This window comes from Lineus longissimus, chromosome 16, assembly GCF_910592395.1.
Source record: "Lineus longissimus chromosome 16, tnLinLong1.2, whole genome shotgun sequence".
Lineage (NCBI taxonomy): Eukaryota > Metazoa > Nemertea > Pilidiophora > Heteronemertea > Lineidae > Lineus > Lineus longissimus.
The window spans coordinates 15,658,787-15,684,312 of record NC_088323.1 but is presented as its reverse complement, the minus strand read 5'-3'; the positions used below and the strand labels follow the sequence as shown (position 1 = coordinate 15,684,312).

The window sequence follows — 25,526 nt, the reverse complement described above, 5'->3', positions numbered from 1 at the left end:
CGCATTTGCTCCTAGCTCTGTTCACCATCTCAAAATGGCAAATGGCAATATTGCCAATTGGGCAACACTAAGTTACAGTATGTCAGTGTTGATTTAGCAGTTGTTTTGGCAAAGACATCCTTTTTTGAGTTTCTGAAACCTAGAGCGCTACTCAACAGGCGGCTAACAAGAAACTACGCATTTGCTATTGTTTGATTCCGGCGTATGTGTACACTGAAAGTGGGATGTGCGTCGGCCCCGTGTTGAAATGCCGTCAAGTGCCAGTTAGTGCGTTTTTCGCTGATTTGTGCAAAATTCAACATATCTCAAAAGTTCAATGGTTGACCCTCGAATTTTTTTGATTTTTGTGTAGCGTAAGCAACTGTCTTTCATGGGAGAATGGTCACTGTAAGAATTATTCAGGAAGAAATGTAAAATATTTGGGGGTTTTCGTGAATGTCCGGCCCAATTGGCAATATATGAACAGAGCTAGGAGCACGCTAAATGTAAACAATAACTAGATGGCGCTTTCACATGTCGTAATAACCTATTGTGCTGTTCTTTTCCTCGAAAAGGTCCTTAATTTATCAAAATAATTATATTCATCAACGTATTTATAAATTGGATTCAATTTATTTTAAAACCTTCTTATGGGTCTTGAGTAGGTGCCAGAAACCGGCTGAAGTCGCAAAACTTTTGTTCCAGTTTCGCAACTTTTTGGGGGTTGTGCCTTTGTGTTATTTTTTACCGATTTCGTCGATAATAATCTTTCCAGGAGAAAATTATGAAGCAACTACTGTTCATATTTGTGATTTGTAGCATCTTTTGTGGTAGGTTATAGTGTAAAAATGTTTTGTAATTTCCTACAAATGACGAAAAGATTCATGACCTAGAAGTAGCCTAGAATAGAACAAGGAAGTTAGAACACTAAAAAAGTAGTTATACTAAACAGCGTCCACCAGGTTTAATGGTCATAAACGAAATAAGCAGGACATTTTCCAAATTTCCTGATCGTTTCATGACATTTGTGTGCTTGATTAGCGAGTTGTTGTCTAAAATGTGGCGGGCACATATTGGGCCACTGCCCCTTTAACATTCAGCACTGCGCAAAGCAGCTGCGCAGTGCTCTCTTCCGGTGACGCCCTTGGAGTTTCCAAACGAAGTTCAGATTTTGAGAATAAAAGTTGGTATTTATGTTGTAACCACGAGTCATCTTTCGATCAAACGCCGAGCAAAATGAGGAAATAAGCGACCTTTACATCTGGCGCCCAACGAGAAGGCCTGTCCAAAAAGAACTGAGACGAGAGAACCCGATTTCCTCGACAGTAGCGTCGAAAGTTTTGACCGTGACGGCACGATTTGTGCCTATTTCCCGCCAAATTATAAAAATGATAATTTTAGGCCTATAAATCACTCACTATCGCACAAAAAGCCCATGAGGACATGTAGGCATGCATATTGTACTTAAATCATAAATGCTAGTTGGTTCTGCCGCCACTATAATCACTTAAAAACCGTACATTATTCGACGTCCGGTGTCCGAAAATAAGACCCGCTTCGAATCAACCCGTCCGACAATCCAGTCGACTTTTCGTAATGACCAGAGCGATGCCACGTGACCGCGGTTTCTGTAGGCAGGTTGAGTTCGAGGGACGGATCGAGTGTACCCCAGCAGCACCACCAAGGCTCACTTTGTGTGTGAGATCAGGAAGCGGATTCAAGAGGCGATAGAATCCTTTGAGCAGGCTAGATGGTGCCGAGTAAAGTGTAAGAAAAAGAAAAAGAAAAAAGGGGTCTTGTTACTTAATTAAATTAACCATGGCGGCTAATAATATTAGGCCAAAGCTGACCGAGTTCTCCGGCGAGTCAGGAGATAATTTCGACTTGTGGGTCAAAAAGTTTGAGCTTTTTGCTCCACATCCGACCCAGAAGGCGGCCAGGCCAGGCATGTTGTCCTGCCAATGTTCCTTGGAGGAAGGGCCTTCCTTACCTATGATGGCCTGACGGCTGCGGAGAAGGCCAATTACGTACGACCTCCTGAAACAGGCCCTGAGGGATCGCTTGGTGCCTGGAGACTATGCACTCCTCAGGCGGCTGGAATTCATGGGCATGACTCGACAGCCGGGTGAGACGATGTCAGCTTTTGAACTCCGCATTATGCAAGCGATCACCCTTGCATATGCTGACTTCCCGGCAGCAGCTAGGGAGGCTCTTGCAAAAGAGCAATTTATCAGGGGAATCGTGGACGGGAATACACAATTGCATCTCCTGACAAACAACCCCGCCACCCTACGGGCTGCTGTTCAATTGGCCGAACAATATGAGCAGGTTCGGCGGGTAGCACAAGTACACTCCCTCTGCAGTGTAAACAATCTAAAAAACCCTGGTCTGGTTCTGTGGCCGACTCATCAGCACTGCGGGATTTGACAGTCCAGGTCAAACTACCAGGAGAACAGATGAAGGAGATGCGGATGGAGAGGGCAACCCAGCGTGATCCGTCGATGTCTGGTGGTTACCACCAACCGGAGCCTGGTTCTGAGGCCGGCCTAGCAGGTAATGGTGGGGCCGGACGCGGTTGCGGACGGTTTCATACGAGGCCGAACTTCCCTAGAAATAGAAGCCGCAATCCAGGGCGTAATTGAGACCACAAGGGTCAGTAAGAAGCCCAGCAACAGCAACAGCAACAACAAGCCGGGACCCCACCGAATAGGGGACAGACGTGGTCGACTCCATCCTCAAATGGCCAACGGGGATGGTACCACGTAGGTCAACAGAACCGGCAAGCTAGCCAAGGACAGCAGTCAGCTGAACCAATGCCCTTTAAGGGCCTGTGTGATTATTGTGGCCAGCCAGGCCACATATGGCGGTATTGCTAGAATCTGAAGTATAACCAGGGGCAGGGGGAATAGCTTCGGCCGTCAAGGAGGGTCACTTGGCGGCCAACCAGCAAAGTCTTGACCCAAGGAAAGTAATGCCAAGGGTGAAAGTGAAGATTGGCAAATACGAGGGACTTGCATTAGTTGACACAGGTGCGGAGATTTCTGTGATACGTGAAAATCTTTGGCGGGGCTGTCAACCCCCGGAACTCGTGCTGGAGCACTGCAGTGAGAAACCGCATTCTGTGACTGGTGACACCCTCGATGTCAAAGGTTGCTCGACGGTAATTGTGACCTTGGGCAACCTTGATTTACTTCACCACTTCAGAGTTGTCCGCAATGTAGACAGCCCATTGATCCTTGGGTGGGACTTTATGCTGGCCCACAATATCTCCTTAACCCCCCCCCCCCCCCCGCCAACACCAGCTGCGAATAGGAGATGAGATTCTCACATTAGCTTTTAGGGAGCCCAAGCCGCAAGGCGTGTGTCAAGTTAGACCATGGAGGAGCGTATTATTCCACCACACTCTGATGTTATTTGCCCAGGGCGATTACTCCATGACCGTGGCAATCCCATGCTGAAGTTCAACGGAATTCAGGAACCAAGACCGGGTAACGACGTACTTGTGGCGCGTATAGTAGCTAATGCTTTGGACGCAACGATACCAGTTCGGATCATGAACCTGGACGTAAATGAAAACCACACATGGCATGCTGGCTTTCCTTTGCTAGTCTGTTGTGGAATCAAGATTACATCTTTTATTCATGACACTTGGCCTTGCCTAAGCTGCAGTGCTGTAGTAGTGGCTCAAGCAAGTGTCTTTGCCTAACACACCTGATTCGCAATTGAGAAGCTGTTGTTTCAACTAGACCGGCGCATAAATGTACTCAGTACTGTGCTCCGAGAATATTGTATACATTCTGTATAAGATTTTACATGTATTTAAGGGTTGACCATAGGTACCGCCATTTTGGCGAGACCTCCAAATCCTAGAGCAATGAAAAATCTTTCCAAATGAATTGGATGCTCATTTAAAACCCTGGAGGCTGTTCTCTTGAAAACAAAGAACAGACTTCAGCCCTTGAAATGAGAATTCACTACGTTTGAAGAAGTTTTAATTGCATTAGGATTTTGAGGTCTAGCTAGAATGGTGATACCTACGTCCACCCTTAGAATCACAGGCAACCGAAGTACATGTCTCAAAAAGCATAACCTGCCTAATGACAGCCACATTAACCTCTTGCTCTATCTCGTAACAGGCGTCTTTTGTGGTCTCTGCAAAGAGTGTTTCTACAATGGTAACTTCACCGAGGGTGAGTCTGTCAACATCAACGATGCCAAGATGGACGAGTTCAGGAGACGGATCGCCAGACTAGGTCTCGGCTACAAGGATTATCTTAAGAACCAGAAAGCGTGCCTCGAGGCTGAGACACACAATGACGGAGAGGTTGCTAGTCTTCGTACGGCGACTGGATGGAGTTGTGTGGTGAGTGTGAGGTTGACACGTCCTCCCATAGCAGGCCGTTTGTATCATTTCTAAAACACGCGCACACTAAGCCCTGCTGAAATTGGATCTACACTTGGGCTGGTTGTGCGGTCAGAAAGTCACTTCCAATTCAAAACACCAAACAAAACAAAACATTCAGTTACGTACATCCTATGTGAATCATAGATGTGATGAAAACACCCATTACGTCATCCATTGCTACGTGTAAGGTTAAGAGGTACAATTATAGACTCGGTGTGCATTGATTTGTACTGCCAGCTCTTTCAACACTACAGACTATAAGTTTACTGGGGTCATAATTGTACCACTTTGCCTTACATGTATCAAGCAGAGAGAGCTTCCTTGGTTTCCAGATAGATGTAGATTTCATTTGTCCCAAATCGGTCTCATCAGGGCAGTGTCACAACCAGAAGGCCTGGATTAGTTTACTTTAAAGGGACAACTTTGGTGTGGTAGTCACCTGGCTTGGAGGATAGTGACCCTGTTTGACACCATGCACCGCCACTAGTAGTATGGCACTAATGCCGAGTTCTAATTATGATTTTGGACAGTGTTGGGAGGCAGTTTTGGACATGGTATGTGAATTTCAGGCAGGCCTAGGATTACACCCCGTTCTGGTGCCTTGTTCATTCCAGTTCAATGGTTTTTCAATTATCCTGTTTGGAGAAGTCACGGTCCTGTTGGAAGCCATTTTTGTATGACAAACCAACATCCCACCCAAGTTGTCCCTTTAAGATTTTACCTCTCTCATATTCTGTTTTAGGTTGTGAATTTTGAATACCAGCGAACCCAAGCCATATTCCGTCGTGCATATTACGACAACACCCAGGCGTGTATAAACAACGTCAAAGAGAAGATATCTGAGTATGAGAATAACGTGGCTTGCTATGAGGCCGCATTGGAAAGGAATTTGGAGGAAGATAGGGATGGCAGGATTATTAAGGATGGTACAGCCGCATCATTGAAGGTTTCCGTGGCTGCTATCACTCTGCCTGTTTTGTTCACATTTGTTTTTGTTGGACGTTAAGATTTTTCCCTATCGGGCGAGAACACTGTCACAGTAATTTCCAAATGCAAATTTACAAAAACGTGCACTCTTGCCGAAAATATTTCCTGATTTGCAGTCGACGAATTCTGATTACTGAGTAGGGTTCAATCTGTCTGGATACTCTCGAAAGGGGTTGAAAGACCTTTATATGAGCTTTAAAGATTTTTATCATTTAGGTATGAATCCCAGACCTCATTAGTTATATAAACTATCTAGGCGGCTGCTGAATAGATTGACTTAATAAGGGGAGGGCGTTTTATAAATTTAAGTTCCATTTTGCTTTGAGTGTCAAGGACATGTGTGGGCAGATTGAATGAATGATTTTAAGCTTTTTTAGTGGCATCATGATACTGTCGAATGCCTTTATACATGTAGCTGCCGGTTGTGATTTGTTTCTCTTTGGAAGACCAGGGATTTTAATTATATACCACGTACAATTTTATCAGGTGTAGGTTTATTATCGCAATCACCAATGGTATGGATTAAGTTGAATATCAAAGGCAATTTCAGAATTATTTTCTGTGGCAAAGTATTCAGAAATGGCTGAGATTAATCAATTTTATTGACTGTTTTTTTCCCAGTGGTCTTGGTGATACAGTTTTTTACAGAACATTCCATTAATTCTTTGATTTCTGGTGACTATTATCCAGTTGTCTTAGTAAGTCTGTTATATCATGTTGTTGCAGTTTTAAATCGTTGGATCACATGTGTTTACAAATTACTTCATAAACCCGTCCAAGATGGTGTGAGTTTAAAGGTGCTAGATGTCATGTTTGGGTTTTTTGATACACCCTGTGATCATGTATCTAAATGCACTTGTGGCCCAATACTGCCTGCTGAATGATGTCATCATACCTTATCTTGGCCCATAGGTAGTTTGTTTATTTGAATAACCGCCATGAGATGATAACACAGCTATTAATCAATACGCCATTGATGTATCGCTAACTTTTGTATTTGTAATCAGTAATTGCACACATTGAGTGTTTTTATATCCAATGAAATCTATTATAAAATTGTTAAATCTTCTGTGGGCTCATTTCTTGTCAGACAATTTATGAATATTCCTTCCTAACTCCCAAACTTCAATTCACTAACTTAACGTCTTTGAAATTGACCAAGGAGTTTGAGAAAATATCAAAAATACATAGATGGAAAATAAGCTGAAACTCCTGGCTCCTCCGACAATGACATGATGTCAGGATGAAGAACTCCCTATTCAGGGTGTCTCAAAGACAGTAGGCCGTCCTCCAGCAAGGACATAATGTACTGGATTAAGGCCTCCCTATTCAGGGTGTCTCAAAGACAGTAGGCTGTCCTCCGACAAGGACATGATGTACTGGATGAAGGGCTCCCTATTCAGGGTGTCTCAAAGACAGTAGGTTGTCCTCCAACAAGGACATGATGTACTGGATGAAGAACTCCCTATTCAGGGTGTCTCAAAGACAGTAGGTTGTCCTCCGACAAGGACATGATGTACTGGATGAAGAACTCCCTATTCAGGGTGTCTCAAAGACAGTAGGCTGTCCTCCAACAAGGACATGATGTACTGGATGAAGAACTCCCTATTCAGGGTGTCTCAAAGACAGTAGGTTGTCCTCCAACAAGGACATGATGTACTGGATGAAGAACTCCCTATTCAGGGTGTCTCAAAGACAGTAGGCTGTCCTCCAACAAGGACATGATGTACTGGATGAAGAACTCCCTATTCAGGGTGTCTCAAAGACAGTAGGCTGTCCTCCAACAAGGACATGATGTACTGGATGAAGAACTCCCTATTCAGGGTGTCTCAAAGACAGTAGGTTGTCCTCCAACAAGGACATGATGTACTGGATGAAGAACTCCCTATTCATGGTGTCTCAAAGACAGTAGGCTGTCCTCCAACAAGGACATGATGTACTGGATGAAGAACTCCCTATTCAGGGTGTCTCAAAGACAGTAGGTTGTCCTCCAACAAGGACATGATGGACTGGATGAAGAACTCCCTATTCAGGGTGTCTCAAAGACAGTAGGCTGTCCTCCAACAAGGACATGATGGACTGGATGAAGAACTCCCTATTCAGGGTGTCTCAAAGACAGTAGGCTGTCCTCCAACAAGGACATGATGGACTGGATGAAGAACTCCCTATTCAGGGTGTCTCAAAAGACAGTAAGTTGCCCTCCTGCAAGGACATGATGTACTCGATGAATAACTTCCTAATCAGGGTGTCTCAAAGACAGTTGTTCCGTTGAACATTAGACGACGATACGATTTGATCTCACGTGGCTTTTGGCCGTTTATTCGCCTTAAAAATGTCACAACACATTCTCTGCATGAAGCGGGTTTTTCCCAAAAGCGATGAGGGGAGCCACCTGGCATTACACATTATAACTAATCGAAAAGTTGTCCTCAAGACTGTCTCTAGACGGAACAAGGGTGTCTCAAAGACAGTAGGTTGACCTCAAACAAGGACATGATGTACTGGATTTAGTCATGTTCTTGTCGGAGGACAGCCTACTGTCTTTGAGACACCTTGAATAGCGTGCCCTTCATCCAGTGCATCATGTCCTTGTCAGTGGACAACCTACTGTCTTTGAGACACCCTGAATAGGGAGCCCTTCATCCAGTGCATCATGTCCTTGTCAGTGGACAACCTACTGTCTTTGAGACACCCTGAATAGGGAGTTCTTCATCCAGTACATCATGTCCTTGTCGGAGGTCAACCTACTGTCTTTGAGACACCATGAATAGGGAGCCCTTCATCCAGTACATCATGTCCTTTTCTGAGGACATCCTACTGTCTTTGAGACACCCTGAATAGGGAGCCCTTCATCCAGTACATCATGTCCTTGTTGGAGGACAGCCTACTGTCTTTGAGACACCCTGAATAGGGAGCCTTTCATCCAGTGCATCATGTCCTTGTTGGAGGACAGCCTACTGTCTTTGAGACACCCTGAATAGGGAGTTCTTCATCCAGTACATCATGTCCTTGTTGGAGGACAGCCTACTGTCTTTGAGACACCCTGAATAGGGAGTTCTTCATCCAGTGCATCATGTCCTTGTTGGAGGACAGCCTACTGTCTTTGAGACACCCTGAATAGGGAGCCTTTTATCCAGTGCATCATGTCCTTGTTGGAGGACAGCCTACTGTCTTTGAGACACCCTGAATAGGGAGCCTTTCATCCAGTGCATCATGTCCTTGTTGGAGGACAGCCTACTGTCTTTGAGACACCCTGAATAGGGAGTTCTTCATCCAGTACATCATGTCCTTGTTGGAGGACAGCCTACTGTCTTTGAGACACCCTGAATAGGGAGTTCTTCATCCAGTACAACATGTCCTTGTTGGAGGACAGCCTACTGTCTTTGAGACACCCTGAATAGGGAACCCTTCATCCAGTACATCATGTCCTTTTCTGAGGACATCCTACTGTCTTTTGAGACACCCTGAATAGGGAGCCTTTCATCCAGTGCATCATGTCCTTGTTGGAGGACAGCCTACTGTCTTTGAGACACCCTGAATAGGGAGCCTTTTATCCAGTGCATCATGTCCTTGTTGGAGGACAGCTATACTGTCTTTGAGACACCCTGAATAGGGAGTTCTTAATCCAGTACATCATGTCCTTGTCAGAGGACAACCTACTGTCATTGAGACACCCTGAATAGGGAGCCCTTCATCCAGTACATCATGTCCTTGTTGGAGGACAACCTACTGTCTTTGAGACACCCTGAATAGGGAGTTCTTCATCCAGTACATCATGTCCTTGTCGGAGGACAGCCTACTGTCTTTGAGACACCCTGAATAGGGAGCCTTTAATCCAGTACATCATGTCCTTGTTGGAGGACAACCTACTGTCATTGAGACACCCTGAATAGGGAGCCCTTCATCCAGTACATCATGTCCTTGTTGGAGGACAGCCTACTGTCTTTGAGACACCCTGAATAGGGAGCTATTTATCCAGTGCATCATGTCCTTGTTGGAGGACAGCTATACTGTCTTTGAGACACCCTGAATAGGGAGTTCTTAATCCAGTACATCATGTCCTTGTCAGAGGACAACCTACTGTCATTGAGACGCCCTGAATAGGGAGCCCTTCATCCAGTACATCATATCCTTGCTGGTGGACAACCTACTGTCTTTTGATAATTGTTCAGGAGTGTCTTACTAGTACAACAAGACAGGATAAGATAGAATTATAAATCAAATAATAAAATTTGTATTAATTCAAACAATTATCACTGGACCATAACACACCTTCAGGTCGTTAATTAACACTTGGTCATTAGCAAATGCCCACACATTTTCAATAGAAGTACATTAGGACCTCCATTTTATAGACATCTTGGGACTGACATATGCTGTATTTTATCAAGAGATGTTCTGATTACTGACGTCTAATTCGAATTAAACTATTTTGGACAAAAATCAGTGACCCAATAGAGAGTGTCCTACTAAAGAGTTGACACCTCTATTTCAAATGAATCAAACAGCTTTTATGATTTTGATTTTTATGACTGATGGCATCAAATTGGACGAGCTTCCTTTTCCACATGTGCTGATCATCTTTTAAAATGACTTGAACTAAAAAGTCTACAGGCATTTTCTAATGGCAAGCTATCAATTAACAGCCTGTATTTATAAATTTAATACCTTTTGTCAGGAATGTAGTATTTCTGAATCAAATGCAAACTGGAAAAGCGAATCACAGTCATGATTAAATTTTAAATAAAGATTAATTGACAATTAACCTCACATGCTTGGGAAGAATTTGAGGGGTCCAACTTCTCTCTAGCTTTACCCCAGAGCACAGTTAACCATGAAAATTTCAGCACGCTAGAATTTGTGCAAATTTGTTGTTTTTCACTTGGCCATTGCTTAAATATCATCTGTCCCCAGCAGATGGTTGCGAATTAAACCAATTGTTAGACACCTTTCTTCTGACAACAACTGTATTGTAAAACATCTGAAGCGACACAGCCAGATTTATCGTATCACTGATCCAATTATAAGACAAAAATTTCATCTTTTAGTACGACTTGTCAAGGTCCACAGGCAAATCGTGGACTCTGGATTCATGGAGCCTGGAATGCCCACTAGCAAAAACTGGACTCTGGATTCATGGAGCCTGGAATGCCAAGAGGAATCAGAGTCCTACACAGGACACTCCACGTCCCCTGTCTCAACGTACACCGACTTGAGCTGAGAATAAAATTCAATCGCAACTTTTCCAAATTCCCGTCCGATGCCGGATTTCTTGACTCCACCAAACGGCACCTCAGTAGGAGTGACGTTGAACGTATTGATGTAGAAAGAACCGCACTGGATCTTCGCTGCAACTCGATGCGCCCTGCTGAGATCTCTGCAGAGAAAGAAAAAGATTCTTTTTGTTTCAAAAAGGGCACGGCCATTTTTGCCGAAAGGGCTCTTTTACCAGTTTTGTGAACAGGGCACCCAATCAAATGGAACATTCATGTAATGATATCATATCAAAATATCTTGCCGGTGTCGTAATCCTACTGAATATTTGCGGAGATATGGAGTCCACTAAAGGCTACTGTCCACCTATGTGGGATCTTTTACTTGCCCTGGCAAAGACACTCAGGTACAAGGGACCACAGCTTTTAGTCTCGCCACAGCTTTTAATCTCATAATGAAGAAAACGTTATCCTAGGCCCTATTGCGTGGTAGCCAGCAGTGTAAAACACTAGGCCCCCTCAATGACACTTAAAACCACTCACTTTGTGAAAACCCCACCAGCAAGTCCATACTCCGTCGCATTCGCACGTTCAATGACTTCCTCCTCTGCATCAAATTCTAGCACCGCCATAACAGACCCGAATATCTCCTCCTGGACGGCGCTCATCGTGTCATAACAGTCAACAAGGACAGCGGGCGTGATGAAGTTCCCCTTCAACGATGGCGAGGGCTGAAGAATTTCCCCGCCGCAATAGACTTTAGCCCCCTAGAAAGATTACACATGTAGAAAAATAACAACTTGCAGTACCATGTAGGAGCCCATATCGAGTTCAAGATTCTGACGGAAGTGTTCAATTACCTAAAGAGGAAAGCTACGCCAAAGAAGAGAGTCACTCCCTCTATCACATGAATGTACTGGGACCCACTGGGACTCAAACCCACAACCTCAGAGGTGACAAGCCCTGACGTTTCCACTACACCATTCGGACAGCACCTCACGGTTCACAGCAGTCACCCGAAGACCACCTAGTTCCATTCGTTCAAAAATTTGAAATTTGTAATTGAAAATGATAATCTCCAATTGTGTCAATACAGCAGAACCTCTCTATTAAGGACACCTTTGGGACTGACAAGTGCTGTCCTTAATAGGGAGGTGTCCTGATTAGAGAGGTCAAATTGAATGGAAACAACCAACTTGGGGACCAAAACTAGTGTCCTTAATAGAGAGGTTGTCCTTAATAGAGAGGCGTCCTGATTAGAGAGGTCAAATTGAATGGAAACAACCAATTTGGGACCAAAACTAGTGTCCTTAATAGAGAGGTTGTCCTTAATAGAGAGGCGTCCTGATTAGAGAGGTCAAATTGAATGGAAACAACCAACTTGGGACCAAAACTAGTGTCCTTAATAGAGAGGTTGTCCCTAATAGAGAGGTGTCCGCTAAGGGAGGTTCCACTGTACGTCCTAAATATATATACAAATACTAGATAACCAAGTTACAGCAAACACCAATTCATAATAACTGCACTACAGCATTGTGCATAACTGCATTTCTATTTTCCTGGACCACCGGTAATTACGAACAGCGCCCTCTTTAAGATGTTGTTATGATTCTCACCTCTTCTTTAGCACCGGCAATATAAGATGACGTCTTCTCCATCTGTTCTTTTGAAATCATAGCACCTACAAACGTGTCTTCCTCCATCGGGTCCCCGACCTTCATGGCTTTCATACGTCGACCAAGTTTCTCTAAGAATTGGTCCCGGATGCTGCGCTCGACGAATACTCTGGTCCCATTGGAGCAAACCTGAAGAAAACAAATTTAGATGACTCAGAAAAGTCATAAAATCCTCTTTCCATTTTTCTTTTATGACTGGTCAGCCTAGAAACATTGATACAAAACAATAAATTTCACGTGAAGACATCAGCCAGAAAAAAATCCCCATGCTCTTCTTTTCAAAACAAAATCTGAACCTCTCTATTATTATCATTATCATCCACCACAATACATCTGATCAAACACCAGAGTATGTGCTCCAGAACTGTCCTCTCTGGGACACCGAGAGACTGGCCACATGCCCAGTTGAGACTATCAGTGGAGACTATCAGTGGAGACTATCAGTGGAGAATATCAGTGGAGACTATCAGTGGAGACTATCAGTGGAGACTATCAGTGGAGACTATCAGTGGAGACTATCAGTGGAGACTATCAGTGGAGACTATCAGTGGAGACTATCAGTGGAGACTATCAGTGGAGACTATCAGTGGAGACTATCAGTGGAGAATATCAGTGGAGACTATCAGTGGAGACTATCAGTGGAGATTATCAGTGGAGACTATCAGTGGAGACTAAGCTCTGGGGATCAAGGGAGGAACAAGAGATTACAGGTTTATTAGAGACAATGGCTGATATTTATAAAAGACTAGTAAATGCTTTTACTTTAAACTTCATGTACATTTACACTAGCCATCTCTGTAGAAAACTGTAGTAAAGCATTTACTACTCTTTATAAATATTAGCAATTGGCCTGGTTGTGTAGCATAGCCTTAAATAGAAAATCCAACGCTGAGAAAAAGAATATTCAACACAGACAAGACACAAAAAAGTTTAATGGTGAATTAGGTCAAAGGTAATATATTCACGAGCCAAGTCAGCAAAGCCTTACAAATCTTTGTAGAATCCTTTATATATAACCAAGCGTGACCAGAATGCAAAAAAATATGATATAGGGGGATGCCAGACTATTTCAATGCGACGCCTAGTTTTAGTAACGATTTCAGAATCGACCCCACACATTCTTCAGCAGAATAATACAAGGTGGGCTAGCTTGTCAACAGCAGCTTGACAAGTTCCCAATTTTTACAAGTTACCGATGGAAAGTAAAGGGACTGAATAGCTAAAGTAAGTTATGTTCAAGCTAGTTTCATGTCTAACCACATTACATGAGTAAGGTAGATCTAACTCTATTCCTCGTGTAGAGAGAGCATAGGTCTGGGGTGTCTCTCTCAATTACAAGTGCAGAGAGAGTATTGGCCTACTTACGTCAAAATGGGGCACCTAAAATGCATCTTAAGTTTAGGTGGGGTACTTACTTAAAATAAGTCATATTCATAAAATGCTTAAAGGGAACTGAAACCGCCAAGCCAGTTCGTATGACCTCGTTTTCATTTCCCGCGTATCGGGTGATCAGAACGAGGCATGAATGAAACATGGCGCCTAGCTGTCAATCATTGAGTGACGTCACTACTATGGAATTTACTACGAAACTCATGAATGAAAGATCGCATGACTCACGTGATTCTCACATGATTCTCAATAATAACAAATAGAACTGCGAATGCTCGGGCACTGGGGGCGGAGCTACAAATCTGAACTCGAATAGGAAGTTGGAAGTTTGACTTTCTCGGGCGGTGAAAGTCGAAAAGTTGAATAAATCGCTCGGCGGTTCCAGTTCCCTTCAAGTCAGGTGGCCCACTCAAATCGAATCTTAGATTTGAGACACCTCCGGGGCAGTCTTAACTCTAAGTGGACTGGTTCTTTCAGTTCATTTTGAGCACAGCGCTCATCGGAGATGAGTTTGTTGATGTTGGCTTGGCAACATGAAATTGCACACAGGCGTGCAATTCGCAGGGAAAGGGGTTTTCGTGATCGCCTCCATCCACAAGACTTCAAAAACGACTTATAATTATATCAGCGATATCGGTTTGATGGGTAAATATTATTCTTGTGAGGGATGACCTCGAATCGGAAACTAGGAGGAATTACGCGCTGCCTCCTGAGTTAAAACTGCTTGCGACTCTCAGGTTTACAATTTTTACTCTTGCGGATCATTCCAACAGGTTAAGCCTAACAAAAAAAAAAATCTTGTGTTTCCGGTAACCCGACCGACCCTAGCTTTTTGCTGCTGAAAACGCCGACCCTAGACAATTTTAAGCTCCTAGTCAAAACAAAATAATTGCTTGCACTCCGGACCCTAAATAAAAATATTATTGACCGCAACGCTGTCACAAATCTATATCATAATACTATAAGGCGGCTAGGAAAGTGCCATTTGGGGGGGGGGGCAGGCGGTATTTGCACCACGCCACCACGGGCACCACGCGACCACCACGCCACCACGCGAACAGGCGGAGCGATCATAATGACGATATCAAAATAGCGGTCGATTCATTGGATCATGGTTTCTTGGAACAATTATAGATGGCGTTCGCTGCTATCCTAGCTTCTCTGATGCCCGTTCTTGGGATTATTGGAATAAAGGCGTACGCCAACTACGGAAATACGTACTGAATTACCGTTGAGTAACTAGACCTACTCCAACTGACGACTGACCTGCAAAAACCATACGAGTACGAGTGGGTTATATAGTCTCCCTTTAAAGGGGTGGCCGTTCGTCTGGTGGGGTGGGTTGGGGGGGGGGGGGGGGGAGTTAGATTTATCACTCACTCGAACACGTGTGCATAGGTTCAACATACTGTTGTGTGAGAGACCCTTATTGGCGACTTTGTGTAACTTTATCTTGCCTACCTAGCTGTTGCCTATAGTTTCCCATTAAAGGGGGACTATGTAGGAGCAGGGGGTCAAATTGACCAACTTTAGCTGACTTATAAACAGAGTAAGGGCATTAGGTCTTATTTGATTCATCACTGACTGTATCCCTGTTACAGGCGTGACGAGGTCAGGACAAACTGTGAAAGGTGAGAGACTCACTGGCTGCTTTGTGTAACTTTATGTTGCCTACCAAGATGCTGCCTATAGTGCCCCTTTAATGGACATGTCTCGAATCTTATGCATTCTTTAGGGAAGGTGATTCACGGTTGGACACGGATGTATAGCGGCTTAATAATAGCCCTGCTTTTTGCGAATGCCATTAACAAGTAATAAATACTCGTAAATCCCGTCAGGCAACAACGCAGTATACCAACATGCCATCTATAATTGGTAGGTGTAACCACAACTCTCAAGTGTCTGTGGTCTGATGGTCTGTTTTGATATCGTCATTATGATCGCTCCGCCTGTTCGCGTGGTGGCGTGGTGGTCGCGTGGTGCCCGTGGTGGCGTGGTGCAAAATACCGCCTGCCCATTTGGGGGTCGTGTTTCGTCTCGAAATTTTGCACGTTTGCAGGTGATATGTTATCCTGATGCAACGTTATGCTTATTTTCGGAAATTTACTTCAGCGGAGCAGTAATGAGGGATTTTTAATCGGACACTGTCAATTCTCCTTACCACTCACAGAAGCCAAGCCATTGCTGTTTAGTTATGCAGAGGCTTAATCAATTACCTGCACTCCCTGTGGGGTGACTAACATTACCTGTTGAACGGCTGGCTGTAGGGGGGTGATTGGAACAGCCTGTACCTGTTGATCAGCTGAACTAAGGTTAATGTTATTTTCAATCCACGATTGCAGGTCACCTGATCTTCGAGATTTCGCGGGGAAAGAAATTGTAAACAAACGCATGTGTGCAGTTCAAATGTAAACAAAAACGTATTTTTGGTACTTTTGGTTGCTGGACTTGGGTTTTCCCGCAGTAAGGTCTATTGTATATGGGTGCTGTATTAGCCAGAGCTAGCCCTTGATTATGAACTGAAGGGATTTTCAAAGTAAGGTTACCATGGTATGTTTATGTGCTCACCACAGCTTTCAAAACTTGATGTATCTGAAGTCGAGGCACTCTGAACTTGGCATGGCCTTATCAAGGAGCTGCTCACGGTGCTGAACTTCTAGCTTGCCTGTCGACTAAGTGCCTTGCCCGAGATCATGCTACATGTAGGAGGAGCACGCATATTAAAGTTATAGTAGTGATAGTGCAATTGGTTCGAGCCATTTGGAGGCCGACATGTGAAGGCCTATCTGGGTTCTCCTTCTTCTCCGTATAAAACGGGGCATATTGCTGACTAAGGAACGAGGCATATTCACATTGCCTCATCATCTCTATCGGACCAACTGATATACTTTTATATGCACGCATATAGCACGCCACAGCGAGGTCCGAGTCTGTGGACAAATGGTTGGTTTAATTTGTCTCTTCGATATGGCTCCTTTGATATTGCATTAGATTTTCATTGCAATTCAATCTATTCAAGGTATAGCCCATTTGAACCTGCCTGCGCCACGGGTATAATGCTAGTCGGAGGACAACCTACTGTCTTTTGAGACACCCTGAATAGGGAGTTCTTCATCCAGTACATCATGTCCTTGTCAGAGGACAACCTACTGTCTTTGAGACACCCTGAATAGGGAGTGCTTCATCCAGTACATCATGTCCTTGTCGTCGGACAACCTACTGTCTTTTGAGACACCCTGAATAGGGAGTTCTTTATCCAGTACATCATGTCCTTGTTGGAGGACAACCTACTGTCTTTTGAGACACCCTGAACAGGGAGCCCTTCATCCAGTACATCATGTCCTTGTTGGAGGACAGCCTACTGTCTTTGAGACACCCTGAATAGGGAGTTCTTTATCCAGTACATCATGTCCTTGTTGGAGGACAACCTACTGTCTTTTGAGACACCCTGAACAGGGAGCCCTTCATCCAGTACATCATGTCCTTGTTGGAGGACAGCCTACTGTCTTTGAGACACCCTGAATAGGGAGTTCTTCATCCAGTACATCATGTCCTTGTTGGAGGACAGCCTACTGTCTTTGAGGCACCCTGAATAGGGAGTTCTTCATCCAGTACATCATGTCCTTGTCAGAGGACAGCCTACTGTCTTTGAGACAGCCTGAATAGGGAGTTCTTCATCCAGTACATCATGTCCTTGTCAGAGGACAACCTTCTGTCTTTGAGACAGCCTGAATAGGGAGTTCTTCATCCAGTACATCATGTCCTTGTCAGAGGACAACCTTCTGTCTTTGAGACAGCCTGAATAGGGAGTTCTTCATCCAGTACATCATGTCCTTGTCGGAGGACAACCTTCTGTCTTTCAGACACCCTGAATAGGGAGTTCTTCATCCAGTACATCATGTCCTTGTCAGAGGACAACCTATAGTGACATAGCGGCTTATAAGGCACTGGTACCTCTCTGTAAAAACAGCTGAACACCTATATCAAAATAACAAAGAGTCTGTTATAACAGAAAATTATGTACAATATTTATATAGCCAGCTGCTGAAATAAAGCATATATTAGTTCGTGTAGCAAATGTAGCAATGTTCAGTTCAGTCCCTTCAGTTCACAAGGGCAAAGTTCACACGGCAATGTTTACAGGGTAACTGAGAAAAAGGTCGAGTTCCAAAGATGAATTCCAAGTATAACTGAGAAAATGTCCAGTTCCGAGTAAGGGCCCAGATATGGCGACACAGAGGTGTAAAGGGTTAAGAGGCAATTATGAGAATACGGAATTAGGCTATCCGTTCCCAATAAGAATACGGAATTTAGGCGTTCCGATTCGAATACGTATATGTGTGCGTTTCACAGCTGCAGCGACGACTCCATTCGACACATTCGGCACCAACGCCAGGCGATCATAATTCCCGAACCGAAAAATCCGGATTCGATAAACAGCTTCCCCGAAAAGGGATTCTGGAGCTCCAATCAATTCAAATCACAAGGCAAGCATAACCAACTGCTTTCCTTGGAGTCTTTCTGAGTCCTCGCCAAAAGCACACACCAACAACCATGCCTCAGTAGGCCTAAGCCTTTGCCTCAGATCACCCAACCACTCGCCATTGTCAAGTCATTGTTGTTCCGTTGAACATTAGACGAAGATACGATTTGATCACACGTGGCTTTTGGCCGTTTATTCGCTATAAAAATGTCACAACACATTCTCTGCATGAAGCGGGTTTTTCCCAAAAGCGATGAGGGGAGCCACCTGGCATTACACATTAGAACTAAACGAAAAGTTGTCCTCAAGACTGTCTCTAGACGGAACAATTGTTAAGTCATTGTAAAGTCATTGATCAGCACTATTGTCCAGTCCTACATGAATGTTCATTCCCGATTCTAACTGATTCCATATTACATGACTATGATCTTGGATAACATTATGACCATGGTTATGGTTACATGATTCTGATCTTATATTACATAACTCAATTGACTCAAAATAAACTCACCAATTAATATAGGAAAGAAATAAAACAAAACATGGGATTCATCACAAACCTACAGTCTTTTGAGACACCCTGAATAGTGAGCCCTTCATCCAGTACATCATGTCCTTGTTGGAGGACAGCCTACTGTCTTTGAGACAACCTGAATAGGGAGTTCTTCATCCAGTACACCATGTCCTTGTTGGAGGACAGCCTACTGTCTTTGAGACAACCTGAATAGGGAGCTCTTCATCCAGTACATCATGTCCTTGTTGGAGGACAGCCTATTGTCTTTGAGACAACCTGAATAGGGAGTTCTTCATCCAGTACATCATGTCCTTGTTGGAGGACAGCCTACTGTCTTTGAGGCACCCTAAATAGGGAGTTCTTCATCCAGTACATCATGTCCTTGTCGGAGGACAACCTTCTGTCTTTGAGACACCCTGAATAGGGAGTTCTTCATCCAGTACATCATGTCCTTGTCAGAGGACAACCTTCTGTCTTTGAGACACCCTGAATAGGGAGTTCTTCATCCAGTACATCATGTCCTTGTCGGAGGACATCCTACTGCCTTTGAGACACTCTGAATAGGGAGTTCTTCATCGAGTACGTCATGTCCTTGTAGGAGGACAGCCTACTGTCTTTGAGACACCCTGAATTGGGAGCCCTTCATCCAGCACATCATGTCCTTGTCGGAGGACAGCCTACTGTCTTTGAGACACCCTGAATAGTGAGCCCTTCATCCAGCACATCATGTCCTTGTCAGAGGACAGGCTACTGGTTTTGAGACACCCTGAATAGTGAGCCCTTCATCCAGTACATCATGCCATTGGGGAGGACAGCCTACTGTCTTTGAGACACCCTGAATAGGGAGTTCTTCATCCAGTACATCATGTCCTTGTTGGAGGACAGCCTACTGTCTTTGAGACACCCTGAATAGGGAGTTCTTCATCCAGTACATCATGTCCTTGTTGGAGGACAACCTACTGTCTTTGAGACACCCTGAATAGGGAGCTCTTCATCCAGTACATCATGTCCTTGTTGGAGGACAGCCTACTGTCTTTGAGACAACCTGAATAGGGAGCTCGTCATCCAGTACATCATGTCCTTGTTGGAGGACAGCCTACTGTCTTTGAGACACCCTGAATAGGGAGTTCTTCATCCAGTACACCATGTCCTTGTTGGAGGACAGCCTACTGTCTTTGAGACAACCTCAATAGGGAGCTCTTCATCCAGTACATCATGTCCTTGTTGGAGGACAGCCTTCTGTCTTTGAGACAACCTGAATAGGGAGCTCTTCATCCAGTACATCATGTCCTTGTTGGAGGACACCCTACTGCCTTTGAGACACCCTGAATAGGGAGTTCTTCATCCAGTACATCATGTCCTTGTCTGAGGACATCCTACTGCCTTTGAGACACCCTGAATAGGGAGTTCTTCATCCAGTACATCATGTCTTTGTTGGAGGACAACCTACTTTCTTTGAGACACCCTGAATAGGAAGTTCTTCATCCAGTACATCATGTCCTTGTCGGAGGACAGCCTACTGTCTTTGAGACACCCTGAATAGTGAGCCCTTCATCCAGTACATCATGTCCTTCCTGGAGGACAGCCTACTGTCTTTGAGACACCCTGAATAGGGAGTTCTTCATCCAGTACATCATGTCCTTGTCAGAGGACAGCCTACTGTCTTTGAGACACCCTGAATAGGGAGTTCTTCATCCAGTACATCATGTCCTTGTCTGAGGACAGCCTGTACTGCAGCGTGGAGTCACTCCGAATTACACCGACCCGTAGTCTGGTTGGATCCATTCAGCATACATGGACAAACCACCTCAGTCTCCTCTTTTGCAGGAGAAGAGAAACAGATGGTTGTCCAGTCCTGGCTTGGATAACTGTATTCCTGGCCCGGTGGAACCACAGAACCCCCAGGGCCCATATTCATGAAAGTGCTTAACGTAAGTGTCATAAAACCCTAAGTGATCAACTTCCCAAAGTTCCCCACCTAAAACGGGATTCAAAAAAAAACTACTCAACGCCCCACTTAGCCAGGTTGACCGTTTAAGTTTGAGTGTAACACTTATCTTTCTTCAAAAGACACATCAGGTACCTGTCTGACTTTTTAGAGATCCGTCAGTCACGGCGAGTACTTCGATCAGCAGATACCATCTCGCTAGTGCTCCCGCGCACAAAGACTAGATTTGGCGAGCGTACATTCCAGTGTGCCGCAGCAGCACTCTGGAATGACCTCCCTAGTAATATTCGAAATGCGGACTCCATCACAACTTTTAAGACACTCCTTAAGACCCACCTTTTTCAACAACATTACGAACATTAGAATTGTTTATTGTTGTCAAAGACTATACTTCTTATAGAGACTCTGTTTTTGTTAAGCGCCTTTGAACGGCCCAATATAGGACTGATAAGGGCGCTATATAAATGTGATACATAGAGAGATAGATAGAGATCAGGTACCCGTGACATATTTCTTGTTGATTTCTGCCTATAAATTATGTTATTATTTATTGATCGTGAGTATTCAGCAGTGCAAATAACAAATAATTTGTTGTACACAATAGAATCATCGTTGCCCAAGGATGTTAGAGTTCAAAAATAGCATCGCAAAGCGAGCATAACCCCTCAGCCTATTAAGGTTGAAGGTGAGATAATGGTGAAGTTGGCTTAGTGGAGTGGCTAGTTTGCATATGGAAATTAAAATTGTGGAAACCTATTTTGAGGATGTGAGCGTGGCGGCCATATTGAATTTCGAATCGCGCTGATTTTCGAAAGGAACCTTCCCCTTACAAAACTGCATTAGGCCTACGACCACTAAAAACTGATTCCATCCTCCAAGCCGTTCTCCTCGAAATTGACGGAAACCGATTTCAAGCACGTTTCGCTAGTGACCATATTCAGAATCAGAACGAGCCGGTTTTCGAACTGAACCTTCCTCTAGTCACCCCCAACGTACATACCAAAAATGAATTTGATCGGACGAACGGTTCTCCTCGAAATTGACGGAAACCGATTTCAAGCACGCCGCCCTAGTGGCCATATTGATAATCGGAACAAGCCCATTTTCGAAAGGAATCTCGCTCTAGTCACCTTCAACGTACATACCAAAAATGAATTTGATCGGACGAACGGTTCTCCTCGAAATTGACGGAAACCAAGTAGCAGACGCCCGCCTGCCCGCCCGCCCGGACGGACGGCGCACAGGACGACAATACCCCTCTAGCCCATTTGGGCTGAGGGGTAAAAATGGCTTTGAAAGGCCACAATGGATACCTCTAAGGATGACCTCATCCCCTTTCCAACGTCTCATAATATCTCCACTCATGAAACGAAGATCCTAGAATCCAAATACTGTAGGCATTCGATCGACCACACTGATAACACCGTGAAATCGAAGAATCTGATAATAAAAACAGATAATTGAGGAGTGTCGTCTTGTTCAGAAATTTGGTTCAGTGAGGTTGTTACCTCCGCAATTACTCAACTCGTGGCTGGTTGGGAAATGTTGACAGTATCACCAGTAACCTGTTGGAATGATCCGCAAGCGTAAAAATTGTAAACCTGAGAGTCGCAAGCAGTTTTAACTCAAGAGGCAGCGCGTAATTCCTCCTAGTTTCCGATTCCAGGTCATCCCTCACAAGAATAATATTTACCCATCAAACCGATATCGCTGATATAATTATAAGTCGTTTTAGAAGTCCTGTGGATGGAGGCGATCATGAAAAACTCTTTCCCTGCGAATTGCACGCCTGTGTGCAATTTCATGTTGCGAAGCCAACATCAACAAACTCCATCTCCGATGAGAGCTGTGCTCAAAATGAACTGAAAGAACCAGTCCACTTAGAGTTAAGACTGCCCCAGAGGTGTCTCAAATCTAAGATTCGATTTGAGTGGGCCACCTGACTTAAAGGCAAAGCACAATCTGAGGGTACAACTTCGAATATATCGCTCCATGATCCTCATATGAAATCATTCAAAGTCACAATTAGCAATATAAACCACGAGATAAGCTTTTTGTTACTTGTACCGGGCTCCACAAACATCGTCTGCTACAAAAACGACCACTAGCGCCGTCTTATTTTAAGTAAGTACCCCACCTAAACTTAAGATGCATTTTAGATGCCCCACTTTGACTTAAGTAGCTTTATGAATACGGGCCCTGGATCCTACGGAGGCATCAGTAGGCGAAGGCGTCTAGTAGTCTCCATCTGCCCGAGTGGTTGCCCATGTCTCAGGTCCAGAAGCTCTTCCTATCCTGATTCGGAGTTCTGCGTCTACGCGTTTGTCTGTTGTGACATGCGAACCTAAGCTTGACTTTCTCCACCGTCTCAACATCGTCCTCCTCGATTTTGATTAGGGCGACCGTCTCCCCAATTCCCATCGCTTGGTCGTGGGTCTGGAGGCCGTTAAACCAACTTCATCCCAGGCTTTTCAAAGGTTTTGGAGTGTCCCGTTGCCCTTTTCGCTATTTGACTCCAGTAGAGTGACATCGTCTGCCAAATCGAGGACTGAAAGGGACCATGATGGTTGAATTCCTGTCAGTGTCCTGGTACAGGGCCACATGCAGATTCCAGTTTGGTTTTGGTCACAGGCCTTTCGGAGAACAAAGTCTATCAGAACTCCAAACAGTCGTGGTGACCAGCCACCCGCCTCGTTTCACTGCTGTTTTAATCTCGAACCATCTAGATCTATCGCCAGCAACTATAACAGCAGCTTGGCATGTCTCGTAGATTTCAGGTCACATGTTGCTAATATCGGGACTCTTATTTGATTTACAGGGCTAAGCTATGCAGATTTCAGGTCACATGTTGCTAATATCTGGGCTCTTATTTGATTAACAGGGCTAAGCTATGCAGATTTCAGGTCACATGTTGCTAATATCGGGGCTCTTATTTGATTAACAGGGTTAAGCTATGCAGATTTCAGGTCACATGTTGCTAATATCGGGACTCTTATTTGATTAACAGGGCTAAGCTATGCAGATTTCAGGTCACATGTTGCTAATATCGGGACTCTTATTTGATTAACAGGGCTAAGCTATGCAGATTTCAGGTCACATGTTGCTAATATCGGGACTCTTATTTGATTTACAGGGCTAAGCTATGCAGATTTCAGGTGACATGTTGCTAATATCGGGACTCTTATTTGATTTACAGGGCTAAGCTATGCAGATTTCAGGTGACATGTTGCTAATATCGGGACTCTTATTTGATTTACAGGGCTAAGCTATGCAGATTTCAGGTGACATGTTGCTAATATCGGGACTCTTATTTGATTAACAGGGCTAAGCTATGCAGATTTCAGGTGACATGTTGCTAATATCGGGACTCTTATTTGATTTACAGGGCTAAGCTATGCAGATTTCAGGTGACATGTTGCTAATATCGGGACTCTTATTTGATTTACAGGGCTAAGCTATGCAGATTTCAGGTGACATGTTGCTAATATCGGGACTCTTATTTGATTTACAGGGCTAAGCTATGCAGATTTCAGGTCACATGTTGCTAATATCGGGACTCTTATTTGATTTACAGGGCTAAGCTATGCAGATTTCAGGTTACATGTTGCTAATATCGGGACTCTTATTTGATTTACAGGGCTAAGCTATGCAGATTTCAGGTCACATGTTGCTAATATCGGGACTCTTATTTGATTTACAGGGCTAAGCTATGCAGATTTTAGGTCACATGTTGCTAATATCAGGACTCTTATTTGATTAACAGGGCTAAGCTATGCAGATTTCAGGTTACATGTTGCTAATATCAGGACTCTTATTTGATTTACAGGGCTAAGCTATGCAGATTTCAGGTTACATGTTGCTAATATCAGGACTCTTATTTGATTTACAGGGCTAAGCTATGTAGATTTCAGGTTACATGTTGCTAATATCGGGGCTCTTATTTGATTAACAGGGCTAAGCTATGCAGATTTCAGGTCACATGTTGCTAATATCGGGGCTCTTATTTGATTAACAGGGCTAAGCTATGCAGATTTCAGGTTACATGTTGCTAATATCGGGACTCTTATTTGATTTACAGGGCTAAGCTATGCAGATTTCAGGTCACATGTTGCTAATATCGGGACTCTTATTTGATTTACAGGGCTAAGCTATGCAGATTTCAGGTTACATGTTGCTAATATCGGGACTCTTATTTGATTTACAGGGCTAAGCTATGCAGATTTCAGGTCACATGTTGCTAATATCGGGACTCTTATTTGATTTACAGGGCTAAGCTATGCAGATTTTAGGTCACATGTTGCTAATATCAGGACTCTTATTTGATTAACAGGGCTAAGCTATGCAGATTTCAGGTTACATGTTGCTAATATCAGGACTCTTATTTGATTTACAGGGCTAAGCTATGCAGATTTCAGGTTACATGTTGCTAATATCAGGACTCTTATTTGATTTACAGGGCTAAGCTATGCAGATTTCAGGTCACATGTTGCTAATATCGGGGCTCTTATTTGATTAACAGGGCTAAGCTATGCAGATTTCAGGTTACATGTTGCTAATATCGGGACTCTTATTTGATTAACAGGGCTAAGCTATGTAGATTTCAGGTCACATGTTGCTAATATCGGGACTCTTATTTGATTTACAGGGCTAAGCTATGCAGATTTCAGGTGACATGTTGCTAATATCGGGACTCTTATTTGATTTACAGGGCTAAGCTATGTAGATTTCAGGTCACATGTTGCTAATATCAGGACTCTTATTTGATTAACAGGGCTAAGCTATGCAGATTTCAGGTGACATGTTGCTAATATCGGGACTCTTATTTGATTAACAGGGCTAAGCTATGCAGATTTCAGGTGACATGTTGCTAATATCGGGACTCTTATTTGATTTACAGGGCTAAGCTATGCAGATTTCAGGTCACATGTTGCT

General features: G+C 43.9%; 2 protein-coding genes across 2 annotated transcripts in view; one reads left to right on the top strand and one right to left on the bottom strand.

Moving 5' to 3' along the window:
* The first annotated feature begins 655 nt into the window (after nucleotides 1–655).
* LOC135500717 (uncharacterized) lies at nucleotides 656–6,435 on the top strand. Its single transcript, XM_064792346.1, has 3 exons — nucleotides 656–809; nucleotides 4,116–4,342; nucleotides 5,127–6,435. The coding sequence occupies exons 1-3, from the start codon at nucleotides 764–766 to the stop codon at nucleotides 5,388–5,390; spliced, it is 537 nt and encodes a 178-aa protein (XP_064648416.1). The 5' UTR covers nucleotides 656–763; the 3' UTR covers nucleotides 5,391–6,435.
* A 3,115-nt stretch (nucleotides 6,436–9,550) lies between these two features.
* LOC135500272 (4-trimethylaminobutyraldehyde dehydrogenase A-like) overlaps nucleotides 9,551–25,526 on the bottom strand; it is a 30,927-nt gene continuing 14,951 nt past the window's right edge. The window contains exons 7-9 of the mRNA XM_064791617.1: nucleotides 12,201–12,389; nucleotides 11,128–11,351; nucleotides 9,551–10,748 (exon numbers count right to left, since the gene is read on the bottom strand). Coding sequence (XP_064647687.1) covers nucleotides 10,541–10,748; nucleotides 11,128–11,351; nucleotides 12,201–12,389 — 621 coding nt within the window. The 3' untranslated portion in view covers nucleotides 9,551–10,540. The remainder of the gene's footprint in view (nucleotides 10,749–11,127; nucleotides 11,352–12,200; nucleotides 12,390–25,526) is intronic.